The sequence below is a fragment of the Cinclus cinclus genome, chromosome 8, assembly GCF_963662255.1.
Source record: "Cinclus cinclus chromosome 8, bCinCin1.1, whole genome shotgun sequence".
Classification (NCBI taxonomy): Eukaryota; Metazoa; Chordata; class Aves; order Passeriformes; family Cinclidae; genus Cinclus; species Cinclus cinclus.
In genome coordinates this window covers 22,980,091-22,995,057 of record NC_085053.1, presented here as the reverse complement: position 1 = coordinate 22,995,057, position 14,967 = coordinate 22,980,091, and the positions used below count along the sequence as shown (strand labels likewise).

Here is a 14,967-nt window from a genome sequence, read left to right as displayed (position 1 = left end):
AGATATAAATATTCATTATGTGAGGTCTGAGATGGTAAGGGAGTGCTGGCAGTGCCAAGTTTTGTTCGATGGTTCAGGCCTCCAGCTGTGCCAAACTCTGGGTTCCCTTAATGTACCATTAAAAAAAAAAAAACAACCAGGCTTTGCTTGAATGTCATCCAGCTTTATTAAGAGAAAGATCAAGCATAATCTTATTAAGCTTGTCACTCACAAACCATAAGGCTGCAGCCTTGGTGTGTCTGTTTGGTTCACATGTGCGAGCAATTTTGCCTCGTGATACTCAAGCAGGGGCTGTTATTCTTTAATGAAGGCTGTGAATAACAGAGCTACAAATTGCAAGCTTGGTGATGTGCTCACACACTCGTGTGTTAACAGAAAGGGGTGAGGGGCGGGGATTGTTTGTTTGGATTTTGACATGTTCCTCAAGCACGCTTGAACCCACACAACCACAATGTTTTTCAAAATCTGTTGTGTATATTTTGAGGTTTCTGAACTTCCATAATAACTTAGTCAGCTTTTGAATGTGACCATGTGTCAGAGTGGACAGCTGTATCAGGAAAACTTCACAGGAGCAATGAATCTCCCTCTTTTTGGTCTCACTAGAAGTCTTCTCCCTGGGCCAATATTATGAGGGGATGTTCAGATAAATTGTGCTTGCCTTCATTGTTGCTCCTTTTCCCCAGTGTTAACAGCTGGGCAGCAGGAGATAACAGTGGAAACCACTAGTGTTTACACCAATGTAAAACCAGAGTACTGCAGTGGGAACTCAAATAAAATATTTTTGCTTGCTCAAAACATGGATGTATATAGAAATTCTGTGTATTTATATTAAAAAAAACCCCTAAATTGAAACTAGTCAGGATGTTTGGCCATGTTGCTGAGAATAGATCTGTGTAGGTGAAACTCACAAAAATAACTAGTAGTAAGTGGAATGTAGAGACATATTTGATAGTCTAATACAGAATAGATTTGTAATAAGAACTTCTCCATAGACATAACATATACTAATTAGTACCTGAGGAATAGAGCTTTCCAAGACTTTTAGTTAGTTAAATTTTATTTTTTTGAGCAAGATATCCTTTGTTCATGGGGAAGGGGGGGCTTGATACAACTGTTTGCATGCCCAGAGTAGCTTACAAATGGAAATATTTGCAGGATGAACCCCATGTCTGCTGGGTTGTTACAGGAATTCATACAGCATCTTTGCAGCTGAGAATCTCTAACTACTGCAGGACTGTGTTCTGTTCTTTTCCCACTACACAGATGGTCTCTCTGACAGATAAGATTTACTGACCCTTGTGGTAGAACATTTGCCATTGCTTGCTGGAAACTCCCCATCCTTCCACCACAGGACCTTTAGCCAAAGGACTGTCTGTCCTTCACAGAGCATTTCTTTCTTCTGTTTTGCTTTTAAAGAAACAAAAAATAATTAAGAAAATGCATGGCCATGGAATCTCCTAATGCTGTCAGTGTCCCCTGGAGGTCCTTTTTCTTTACCAACAATCCTTAGTGTCAAATCTGATCTGATCTGTCATGCCCAGGTAGAGCTGATCCTGGTTTATGACGTTTAGATGCACTAAAATGGGTACTTTCTAGCCCAGTTTTCTATTATTCCATATCTTTGGCATGCTTTGCATTTCAAAAGAGACAGAGCTCCAAATGTGGGTGCTCCAGATGTCTTCCAACACCACGTGTATCTCAGGGTCTTGTAATACCATATTCAGCAGCTTCAGAAATGTCTGTAGTGAGTTTCTGCCTTCCTTTTCTCTGCAGGGGCAAGGATTTGTTGGTGTGATCTGCCCTGTTTTGGGGTTTGCTTCCCAATGACAGGCATGAATCAAGCAGCAAACCTTGGTCTTGGAGTGTAAGGTAGGAAACAAGTCCACATTTGCAACTCCTGGAATGCCACAGCAGCAACATCTGATCCTAATCTGATAGTGTTTTGTGGACTCCTGGGGCTTGTTTCTCCTGCTTTCCCTCTGTGGGAAGGACCTCAGCCTTGGGCCTCAAAGCACTCCTTGAAAAAGCCCCTTGCCTACACTGGCAAGGCTCATTGTGATGCTGCAAAGGAATCCTTAGCTGAATTATAAGGCTGAGGATGGTCTTCTAGGGCAGGTTCCTGCTGTGTGGTCGAACGGATTTGGAGATGTCTGGTGTAACTTGTGAGGTGGCAAATGACCTACGTAGCACAGAGCAGTTTTCATGGAGCAATTAGCTCAACCCTTGCAAGTTGTGCAGCTGTGCCAAACTGCCTTTAGAGCAGCGCCAGCTAAAACCACAGAGCAGCACTACATGTAATTGCCTTTAATCCATGATCAAGGACAAGCTTGGAATCATGCCTGATGCAGTATGTTCCTCTGTATGGCAAAAGGGTTGAGCCCAAACTGGAGACCAGGTTAGATTTGTTGTGCTCAGCAAGGACATGTCTCAGCTAAAACAGAGGAGATCCAGCAAGAGGAGGGGACACACACCTGGGCACAGGTGTATCAGGGTCCAGGAACTCCCTGGAGGATTTGCCCTCAGCTGCTGATGGAGACCATGGAGGGTGTCCAGCCTCCAGGTGTTGTACTGGCTGGGCAGCCTCCAGATGCTACCATCAGTGCTGAGCTGATTAACCTGGAGGAAAAGGCCATTTCCAGGTTGGAGTGACACCTCACCTTATTCACAGCCTCATTTGTGAACTTTCGGGGAGTTTCTCTGCAACAACAGTGACATCCAGTGGCCAGCTGGATTTTTCTGGGGAAAAAACGAACTACAGACTGTCTTAACAATGTGAAGTTTTTTATAGATAACATAATCCTGACTAAGGATGCTCAGTTTTGGTTTCCTTGAAGAGTTTCCTTTTTTAAAAAAGTCTGGTGAAATGGTTTCTGTTTTTCCATGTCTGCAGGGTAGAAAGCATTAGTGCTGTTTGCTCCAGCAAGGAGTTTGTCCTGTGTCCATAAACTCCAGGGGGCTGGCAATTTGCTGAGGAATCACTCTGTGCTAAGACATCACCACGTTTTTCACTTATTAGACATCCACAACCCAAATAAACCACCAGAAAGGGGCTCCTGGAACAGACGAAGAAAGCAATATAGCCTGTAGAATAATTAACTGAGAGGTCAAAACCCGAAAGGACAAGCAAGGATCCGGGTCCTGACAACTGGGAGCTTTGATTTGTGGTTTTCAAACAGAAAATAACAGCTCATCTTGTAGTCTTTTGAAGTAATTTCACAGATTCGACTGACATTGTCCCCAACTAACTTTCCTGGAATGGCTTGATCTCACACTAGAGCAGATTACAGTTTTGTTTAATTCAGTTTAGAGTTGTCTTGTGCAAACTAGGGGAACTGGGGGAAACAGGTTCAAAGCAAACACAGTGAAGTGCAGTTTCACACCAGGCTTGATTGCATTGTGGACACAGTATATTGTAGGAACCAAATGCATCCATGAGAGCCCAAAAAAGGACACACTCAACAGTCTAGCTCACTACTGAGCCTGCAATGATAGACCATGACCCTCACCCCTATTTATTTCCTATAAGAAGCCATTTAGTTCATCCTTACTACCTGCCAGAAGCCTTTGTAAAGTCAAGCAAAGGCACTGCATTTCTTAACACTGTGTGTGTGCTGAGAGCAGCTGAGGTCCCACATGGTCCGGTCCTTGCTGGGTCTCCACAAGTTCCAGTGAGATAGTCTGCTTGCATCTGTCTTCCTGACTGAGGAGCTTTCCAAAGCCCAAAGCTGCCCTGAGCTCAAACTCCACCAAGTCCTTAAGGTGTTTTAGTGTTATTTTCACAATCACCTCTTTTGCAAAGAAGGCAGGAGTTAGGGAATTTAGTTTCTCCCCGATACCTCGACCTTTGCCTGGCTTTGGCAAGCAGGTCCACGTGCATTCTAGACCAACTGGGGATGGCTCAGGGGATTTGTGATGGGATATGAAACACTTCTCTCAGAGGCTGCTTGCCCTGTACTGGCTGTCCAGGGGGCCAGCAGCAGCTTACGAGGAAAGAGCTGATAACTGTGGTTCAGGTGGGAGAGGGTTGTCTACTTCAGCAAGGCTGTCCATGCACTAATAAGGCACCTTGGGTAAAAAAAGAGGCTGCATTTCCTCACCAGTTTCCTCATTGCTTGAGGCGTTGATGACAACTGGCAAAGAATATTAAGACAGTTCATTTCACACCAGGCTGTCTGCACTTGGGGGATCTGATGGTCCCAGAGATTCCTTCAGCACTCTGGGAAGACTCAGAGATGCTGGGTTTTCTCTAGATTTTCATCAGACTCGTCTCCTTCTCTTCTGCTGCTGTGTTTGGGATGGTGAAGTTCCCAAGATTTTGTACATTGACCCTGTCCATTGGCGAGTGTCCCATCTGAGTGCCTCAACAATAGCTCTGTACCCTTAACAGAAGGGCTGCACAGAAAGAGAGATCAGAAACAGAGAGACATGGAGGAGTTCATTATACTTGGGGGCAGCAAAGAAGTAGAAGTCTGTGGGAATCTGTCTGTCCTTCAGATTGAGATGCTCCAAGTATAGAATTGCACGGCAGATCTCAGAGACACCCCAGGGAAACACAAATCTGTGCTCTATTAGCCTGGAGTCAATCTGGAATATCCCCCTCAACTTTTGGCCCCTCATCTCTCCATTCTCCCTCCAGCTACGGTGTGGCCCTTCTCCAGAGCTTGTTCTGTAAGTGCACTTGGGTGAGAGGGGACAGAGGTGATTACATGCAAGAAAAGAATGAAGGGGAGCCATGGGAGGATCGCTGGACGTTGGAAATGCTGCATGCTTTGGCTTTTTATGTGTTATTGCTCTGATTCCCGTGATTGTCCAGAAGTGGCTGAGTCAGTTCCTCACAACTGCATAGAATAACAACATCAAACAAGAGGGAAAATGATTTCTCCATCTGCTTGGAGAACGGGTGGCATGATGTAAGGATTCTATGATGAAAGCCTGCTTTACAAGACCGTTGAACGTGGATTGTGCAAAGTATTTTTTAAGGCATGCTTTGGGCTCAGACACTCCTGCCAAACAGGGGAGGAGGAAAGTTCATTCTCTGCATCTCCAGCTCTCCTTCACAGCTTTTTGCATAATGCTGCAGTTTCCAAGTGCAAAACCATGTCCTGAAGCAGAGAAAAAGCCAACAACCTGGGGTGACAGACTTTTCTGGAAGGTGGGGCCTTTAATAGTCCCTTTCTCTTTGGAAAGCTCACAGAGCTCGTGTTTCAAACCTGAACACCAGCCGCTGTTTTGTTACATCTGGTCTGGTGTGGTAGGGCTGCATGTCTTGTACTCTGGCATGGTATGGCTCACATTATTTCATTCCAGCTGGGTAGACTGGGGTCCTTCAAGCCATTTCCAGAAAATTCCCCTGTTGGATTCCCACAGGCATGAATTTTGTTCACATTATCAGTAAAATTTAAAATCAACAAATTCAGGCTGTCCTAAGATCATACTTATGCCTAGGTGCTGCATATCACCCACCTAATCCATTACCTGGAGTCATTCTGTGATAAGACACTTCACATCAGAGGGGTACTCAGGCTGGTGGAATCTTTAAGATACATCAAGATCCAACTTGCAAAAGCACAAAAGATCTGCACAAATCCAGCATTGATTCCTTGTCAAAGTGCATTCAAGATACTTATTCAAGACCATCCTTACCACTAGAGTGAAATTTCAAGGAAGGAAGTGGTTCAAGAACAAAGAGGAGCAATTGCCTGGCAATGAGAATCATCATGAAGAAGGCTGAAGAACCTCCAGTTTTTAAAGCATGTTATTCATGATGGACAAGGAGCAAAAGGGAATTAAAAATCTGGAGGGTTTATCCACAAAACTGATTCCCCACCATGGTTCTGGAACATCTGTCATGTCAGAAGAGAGTTATGTGGGATGGCATGTGGTTCCCAGTAAATTCCTGCTGTTACCCAGAGACCTCTGGGTCAGACTGGAACGCTGTAGTGGAGAAATCAGCAAACTCATATAAAAATCATTGCCTGGAGTGTTTGCTGTAGCTCCTAACTACAGCCTCATCTTGACAAATTCATCTTTCAGCTTCCAAAATACTCAGCTTTGACCATTGTAGGGTAAGAGGAATGGAGATGCAGTTTTGGAGGCAGCGGGCAAAGGAACCACAAAGTACCCTGACTGTGAAGGGGCAGCTGTCAGCCCTTTGCATTTTTCCCTACACTAATTCTTGTGAAGCCTTCCTACCATAAACACGGTGGTGCTGCCAAAGGGCTTGAGAATCAGCATCGAGGGAGAAGGAGGAACAGAGGCTGCCGCCTCCTGATTGCAGAGCAGCCCAAGGTCTAAATGGCAACAAAACGTTATACATAATGTCTGATTCACTGTGTGGAGAATGTAAAGAATTGAGACCTCCCGACACAGTTTACATTGGCCCTTTTTATGACTAATTGTGCAGAAAATAGCTCTGCTTGTAGTGTGCATGGAAACAGTTCAGATTTCTGCTGTGTGTCAGCTAATGGCTAGCAAGGCTTTTTTAGCATGACTTCAAAGGCTCTGGCAATGGAAGTCCTTTGTGAGGGAATTATCTCCTGCTCCTTTGTACCCCGTTATCCTTCTAAGCCATGGAACAAAGAATTGCGAAACGAATAGACAAAGTAATTTGTAGTAGATCTCTAAACCTAGATAAAGAATATAACATTTGCTTAAAAACATTTTTTCTGCTTCAGTCATCCGAGGTTATAATTTTTCTGTGTAGGAACACCCAAGTTCATCTAAATTTTGAGGGATGCAACCTGATGCTTAGATTATTGATGAGGGTCATGAGGATGTCTGAAACGGAATAGGAGAACTTTAGCTTATGTGGTCAGTTAGAAAATACATGGCTGTCAAGATTTGGCTGAGAAGTGTCTTTCTGTCTGCCTCGGGATATTCCACTAAGAAAGGAAGAAAGTGCATTCTTTCAGCAGTGTGTTTGTGCATGGACATGCTTTAGGGAAACCACGTATATTTTTTTACATAATTTTTAGTTAAACCCAAACTGATGGTTTATTCTTTCTTTCTTCCAGTGAAAAATGAAACCTTGGGGAGATAAGGGAACACATTACATGGATCTGCTTTGTGTACTCCAAAGCACAGCTCTTAATTAAAAATAAAAAAGCAGACCAGGGGTGGAAGGTCTATGATTAATGTTAGCAACTATGCTGTATAATGTGTTCCTCCACTCTCTCCAGATCCTTGTCTCACAAAAACAAGACATGAGTGAAAGGAGAATAGTCTTGGCCTCATCAAAGTTAGTAAGAAACCCCCTCTTAAGTGCAGCAGCCACACTGACCACTCCACTGTGTTTGTGATTGTGTTCAAACTACAAAATTACTATGTTTAGCACTGGGTCTTGTCCCCAGTGAGTAGCTCCCTTTCCCCAGAGGGTGGAAGGATTGCATCCACACCTGGGCATTTTTAATCTTAAACTGTTAGGGATGGCTGCTCTGTATATCTCCATGCCCATGTACAGATTTTCTCTTCAGGTCCCTATGTAGAAAATCTTTTATGTCTGCTTTCTCTCCTTTTCCACTTCCATGGATTTCCCAAGGCAGCTGATGTTCTGACCTCTCCGATCCAGTTTTCATCAGCTGTCAAGATAAATTTGGTTAATACTTCAGGAATGGTTTATTCAGGTTTAGACTGAAGAGGGAATAGTGATGGAAATGCAAGATCATGCCCTTGCCTCTCTAACCTGTCTGATATGTCTCTAGATGCACTAAATTTTCAGTAGTTACACTTTCTTGAGGCTTTTCCCAGGTCAGGAAGAGAAATTTTTAAAATATTTAAGCAGAAGCATATATGAACACACACACACACACACATATATAAAGCTCATTTATTTTATATTTATAAATAAAAATGAAATCCACTGATGTTATAAAGAATATGACAGTTACTGTTTACTCTATTTGCACATATGAGCAGCAGCCAGAGGCAGAATTTGTATGTTTTTCACTGATGCTGAGCTCAATTGTCTCTAATGTGCAGGTTATTTTGTTTTCATCACATGCCATAGGCTGTCGAAGTATTCTATTGTTGTCAATATCTAACAAACGAGTCCTTAACTCAAGTTGTGGGTGACTAGGGAGATTTACTTTATAAAAGGTATTTCCCACATGGAAGATTTTCCTAGATTTTAAAACTGGAAAGGATAATTATGATGGCCTTCACAGCAGGAGACAGGCCAAGAAAATCCTTCCAGGAATTCTTTAACCTTTCATGTTTCACATTACCTACCTACACGGGACCTCTCAAGTGTCACTTTTTTCCTTAAACCTTCCTCTTCCACATCTCTGATCCTGGGGAATTCCTTGCCATGGGATAACATAGATCACTGCTGGGAAATGTCTGTGTTGTGTGGGAAATTATGTCATGCTGAGCATGCATAATTTATGTCATAATTTCATGTTTTCAATCACTAAAGTAGAACATGCTTTCAGGTTGCTTGTGGTGTGAATGAGTTGGCTACAACAGCATTACCATGATGTGAAATGAACAGGTGGATACAAAACCAACCTTAATATGAGAATTCTGACTGGACAGGAAAGTTAAGACAAATATAAGTCAGAAATTTTTAATCAGGTGGAGAGGATGTATTAACAGGGCAAGCTGGTGGTGAGATGGGTGGTAATTTTCCCAGATGCATGGGGGATAATACAAACAGGTAAATTTTAAGCAGAGTCTAAAAGTTAAGGTTTGCAAAGACTTACTCATGCCTTTTCCTAGTAGTTGAAAATATTTCAGTATATGTTGGATTGTGGAATGCAATGAAATTACTATGATGTCCGCATGGATATTTGTAATTAAGATTTTAATTTATTTGGGAATTTGAAGTTGAGGGATTTTAATGGAAAAAACTCCTTCCAGTTAGGAAAGGCAAAATTAAAAGAACAAGCTCTATTGCCATGCTGCCCAGCAGATCACCAGTCCCAGACTGGCAGCCTTCAGCATGGCATCCACACAGAGAGCAGGAATGGAAAGTCCAGGAAATGTTATCTTTTGGTCTTCATCCATCACTTGAAAGGACATGCAGGATCTACAGAGGAGCTGGCATTGTTGACAGACCTACCATTGTGTGGATGAGGAGTCAGAGCTTTTGCATAGTTACTTCTTTCCCTGGGTTTGAAAGAGTTAAAATTGGTTTCTCTTGTGCTGTCATGTTGTCAAAGATTTGCTGGATTCAGGACAATTATTTACATTAAGAAATCTTTTGGCATTTAAGACTCTGGCTCAGGGAAAATGAAGTGGACTCAGAAGCATCTCAGACTCTGATACCTTTGACTTTGGTTCCTCAGTGTCACTTTGCCAGTGACAGAATGGGGACCTTTGTTTGCCTTGGCCACTGCATAAAAAAACAGGATATGATCAAATCCAGTTAATCATTCACAAATGTCTCATTTCTTGACTCTCTGAGGGTGTATAATGCATTTTTGGGACTGTTATTTGCTGCTTTGGCTTTTGTTATAAGCAAGTTAGAAGGGGGAAAATCAAATTTTGAGTTTTCTTAAAAGGAAGTGGAGGAATCCTGGAACACACTAGGGCTCTGCAAATGTACATTTAATCATTTAAAGAAATTTCTTTTGGCTAAAAGCTCTTACCAGTACTTGCAAGTTGCACTCAAAGCCATAGAGCTACATCATTCCAACAACTGAGGCGAGTTAGCGCCCTTGTTGGCAGCAGGAGCAGTGGGGTGCAGGCTGAGCAAATCCTGGGGGTTGGATGCTCTCAAATTCATCAGGACTTTGTGCAGTGTGGTGAAGAATCCCCGGGGAGACTCTGCTGCACCAGAGTCACCCCGGTGCAGCAGACCAGACCACAACCACTGCTGGTGGCTGCACCAGCTCCTTGCACAGCGGTGTCCTTGGAGGGGGTCTCAGGCACATCTTGCCTGACTTGGATTTTTCAGTGCAAGGCATTTGGCTCTGCTGTGGTGCCAGGCAGTCAGACACAGCTCCTGCAAATATTTTCTCTGTGCTTCAGGCAAGCACACGCTCTCCAGGCAGCAGCAGCAGCAAACCAGAGGAGTGAGTTTTTACACCCCACACCGTGGTGGACCTCCCTCCTTGGAGATGCCACAGGGCACAGAGCACATGGAGGCTGGAGCACATTCCTGGTGATTGGTTTGTTCAGGGCTGGCAGTGAGATGCAATGACCTGTGTGTAAATGGGGGTCACCCAGCCCTGCAGAGCTGGAAGTTAATGGATATAATGGATATAATAGAGGAGGATTGTTCTGTCTTCCTCAGTCATGACTGCTGTTGGAGACAGGTTACAGTGCTATATGGACTTTAATAAACCTGTTTGTGGACTTCTTGCTTCCTTACTTTATATATCCAACCCATCCTGCAAACAGTGTGGGACTCTGACAATAAGTGGAAAGCTTTGGCTGGATTACACTGCCTTATTGAGTCTGTGCCCAAAGCCCTTTGAGAGTTCCCATTGACTCCGGTAGGATTTCGTTCAGACTTCAAGTATATGGGACTCCCTTAAGTAAACTCTTTCAAGGCCTGTACACACTGCAATACTTACTGAGCTCCTTGTTACTTCTGTGAATAGGAACGTGACCTTTACACTTCTAACAAAGAGCCCTGAATTACAGGACTAAATCTTCATGCTTTGAGATAAGGTTACCATCCCAGCTCCTCCCAGCCCCGCTGTGCAGGTGGCTGAATGGCTGATGAGGCAATTCTGAACCACTGTGGTTTTAGTCAGACAAGTGCTCAACATGCAGTACAGCAGCTTCAGAGTCTCTTCATTAGCAGATGCCCATGAACAGAGATGGCCAGGGTTCTAAGTTGTTCCATTTCATGAGTCTAAGCCCTGGTAATATCCCTTTGCCACTGCAGGGTCATTCTGATCTCCATGATGGAAATTTATTTAATCAATGTACATACTAAAAATGGTCACAATGGAAGGCAAGACTAGCAACCCATCTAGGTTTCCTATTATCCACCCAATGGCCACGTGAGGGGAGGGAGGGATAAATAAGATGGGAGAAGAAAGTGTTTGGGCTGTATGCTCTCCCTTCCTCTGGTCTAGTTTTTGGTACCCTTGCCCCCCAAAACTGTTGTTCCAACAGGAGAAACTCAAGTGAGTGAGAGTAGTAGTTTGATTGACAGTGCTATTTTCTACCTGTATTTTAGGTCACTTCCTGGGTAACAACACTGTGATTGATGTACTGAGACAAGCAGGATTTGAAGTGGAGCACACCCCTCCTGGACAACCAATTGGAAAGTAAGCAGCTGCCCACAGATTATTAATCACTTTCTCTCCTTTTTTCTCTCCCTTCTTCTGTGACTAAGCAAGATTATTGCATTAGTATAGGAGGTGGGTGAAGAACCTCCCTTTCCCACCCAATTTCCAGACAAAAAGTTCATTGTAAAGCATCCATTGTGTGAGTTTGGAAACATATGGAGCCTGAATGGCTGGTGTTTTTGTGGGTTTTTTCCACTTGGGGACATTATTTATATCACAGCTGCTTCATTATACCAGCTCAGAAGTGCCATGGTTTCTTTAAAGAAACATCTCATTCAGCTCATTTTCCCCCAGAGCTGTTTTTCCTTATGCTCTCCATGGGGTTTTTGTTGCTTCTCCATTGCAGACCTCTCTGTCAGGCTGCTGTTCTTCAGGTGGAATTTCAGTTTTTCCTGAAGGACCACATTTAATGTAGCAGATGCACCTTTGAAAGTGTGTTGGGCAGGTAGAGAGCAATTCAGTATTCCCTCAGCTTCTCCATCTATCTGGTCAAGTAAAGCAAGCAAGAAGGACTGATCAACAGGCTCTTGGCAATTTCATTAGTGTAAAATAAAATATGGCACAGAATTGTCCTTAGCTGGTAAAACAGACTTTCTTCATCCCATAGATTTTTTTTTTTCTTGGCTGTTTAAATGAGGTCTCTGTCTGAAGAAATCACAGACAATAAAAGCATGAGGGCTGGTGAGAGACCTTCTGGCTTTGCAAAATCAGCCTTTCCCCTACATTCTGCAGATAAAATTTGGCCAAGGCTATGCTGTCATAGGATTGTTATCCTCATTAGGAGAAAGTGTTAGCAGCATGCTCCTGTCCCTGGTGAGCAGACATGACATGGTCCAAAACTGAGGTGAGTCTCAATGAGGAGGATTAATGGCAGAGGTAGTAAACCATGTCTGAAAAAGCTGTGTGTAATCTAGTTGGAAAATCTGGCTGATCTAACCTTGTTTGGGAAACATCCGCAGTGATTCATATAGAATATAATATGGTTCAACTGTTCATAAGTGTTCTTTGACAGAGCATTTATCCTAAATGCTTCTTGGAATCTGTTGAGCAATAAAAGCATCGTCTTAAATAACAATAGGGGGAAAAGGAAGAAAAGGCTGTTAAACACCACCAGTATGAGCATATATTCAGAAGAGATTTAAGAAGCACTTTGGCAGGGGGAGAAAAGTCAACATGGTGCAGGGAAGAGCAGTAAACACTGTAACAGTCTGGAGCTGGAAAATTTTTACTGAGACCAACAAAAAAAATAGCAAAACAGAAAAACCAAGCAAACTATAGCAGAACTCCCGAGCTGTACCATTCCTAGGTTTCTGACAAAGAAACTTTCCACTCAGGGAAGCAGACACTTTCTTCAGCAATTTTCATTTAGTTGAAAGTATCATCTTCCCATGAAAAGTGTTTCTACTGGAAATTGTGAAACTATTAATTTATTGGCTGTTGCAAGCCCTTGAGAAGAACTAAAGATGCAGTAGTGTGAGAGAAGTCCAAGAATAGTCTCTGCTCTCTGGTGTTAGGCTATGTCTGTACACATCATCGCAGACTTGAAATAAAGGATGGGGCAGGAAACTTGACTTAAAGCCAGTGCTTAATGTTGACTTATTTACACAGTGGGACACCTCTGTGTGTGCACATTCCTATACTTTGGCAGCAGTGTCTCAGGTTCATGGTGTCTTCCCTAAAATTCTCAGTCTCTGGGGGAAATGCACCCGAAAGCAAGAGGGCTTGGGCTCTGCCTAGATGGATGTGTGTGTCCTCAGTTGCATGGTCCCAAACTGGGTAACTTCTGTTCCCAGCTCCAGAACATTGTCTTGGGCAGGTTCATCTGGACTATAACCCTAATTCCAGTAGGGTCTGCTCTGAACATTGAACATACAGAGCTTTATTAAAGGGTAAATGGTTGTGCAGGAATACTGTATGGAGTCAAGAGAGAACCCATGGTTGCCCCCCACAAGCATTAGATGCTCTGTGAGTTTTCCTGTGGTCTGATAATGAGGTAGATCTGCCAGTTCTAGATGAGAATAAAGAAAGAAAAATAAATTCCATAGAAAAAAGTCCAGCGTTGCCACTAGACTGAATTACTCAAGGTGCAAAAACAGCAGAAAACCATAGAAATTGTAAATAAAAAGCATTTAAATATATTCACAAGAAACAGCTTTCTGCCTTTAGAAATAAAAAAAAAGACTCTCTAAACTGCATATCAGGGACTGTATTGTTATTTCCCTGTAACTGGGGCTGTAGCTATCAGAAGACCTTGGGGCTCCCCCTTAGAAATGAGGAGGCTGGTGCAAACCATTTTTTTTTATAGAACAGCTTGTATTTTATGGTTTCTGGGTGAGCTGCAAAAGACAGTCTAGCCAAACACAGTACAACGTGATGGCACAACTTAGTAGTTGTTGTGTTGTTTATGTTTATGTTCATGTTATGTTGTCATGTTGTTGTAATTGAGCGTCTTAAGGAACCTTGCATTTTTGTTTAGCCTTCTTTTTTTTACTCTTCTCTTTCCTTTTTAAAAGATTAAATAAAAACAGTTGAAAGGGCCAGAAGAGGAACCATTTTGCTACAGTGACTGTAGTAACAAAATATATACGCAGAATAAAAAAATAGAAGCTCAACAAATTTTGAGCTGCTTGGAAAGCAGAAGTTGTTTTGTGGGTTACAGAGGTGCAGGTGTTTTCATCTTGATTCTTGTGGAGCCATACGTGAAGAGGTATTTCTGTCCTGTGCTCAAGCCCAAAAGAGATATTTCTGCTTTTCTTCCAAATAAGTTGTATAAGGGAGTCAAACCCACTGCATTGCATTCTGGCATTGACAGTTGAAAAATTGGATAGTGTTCAGGGAAGATCAGCTGGATTCTAATGTGGAGTTTGGGGGGGGTGGGGGTGGACTGCGCATGGAAAAAATGCAAGGGTTGGAAAAAAAAACTGAAGCAGCTGCATGCTTATGTTTTGGCAAAGGAAATTCAAAAAAAGTGTTGTGGACAGAGTGTATGCAGAAGAATGAAGAGGAACATTTTGAGCTGGCACATAGGAATGTTTGAAAGTATATCAGATTGAATTTGAGGGTGGTTTTGGATTAATATCAGTGATTCCTTGACAGTGATTTGCAGGACAATTTTTCTCAGGTTAAGTAAGAAGCCCCATTATATGAAAGTAACTTTAGCAAAACACTCGTGCTATGTCCTACTTTCTACCTTGCCAAAAAAGCAAATGGTCATTTTCTTTAATGTCTCTGTTCCCAGAACAGTATGATTATTGCTGTTATTGACATGATTAGCAGTCTGATCTTTATTGTTCAACAATAATTCAGCAGCATTACCATAAATAGGTGGAGTATTGTCTGGTATGGTGTTTAAACTCTGCGATCCATTTTGGTTTTAGAAAGGACAAGAGAATCCCTTTTGTAGAAAATAGGTAGCACTGTTCCTATGTATCAGAAAAAGAAAAGCCTTGGGAAGAGTGAAACAGGACAAAGACTAAAGCTGTTAATGCTTTCAGTTGCATACAGACTGGGTAAAGCCAGAAGATTGCTGGCTTTCTCTGTCCGAAATGCTAAGCATGGGTTGTGAAAGGGCTGCTCTTTAAGCCAACCAAAGTGAATACCTAGAGTCTCACATTTCTGATGTCTAGTGACAAGCACAAATTTGAGCCAAATCCTCCCTTTCCTAAGGTAATGGGGAAAAATAAAGTGAGATCTTGTCTGATAAAGGGGTCTGATGGCTCCAGAA

The 14,967-nt window shown here is 42.6% G+C and overlaps 1 protein-coding gene across 1 annotated transcript in view; it reads left to right on the top strand.

Annotated features, from left to right (window-relative positions):
• The window catches only part of TRABD2B (TraB domain containing 2B), a 263,432-nt gene that overhangs the window by 212,114 nt on the left and 36,351 nt on the right, over positions 1 to 14,967 (top strand). The window contains exon 5 of the mRNA XM_062497531.1: positions 11,132 to 11,222. Coding sequence (XP_062353515.1) covers positions 11,132 to 11,222 — 91 coding nt within the window. The remainder of the gene's footprint in view (positions 1 to 11,131; positions 11,223 to 14,967) is intronic.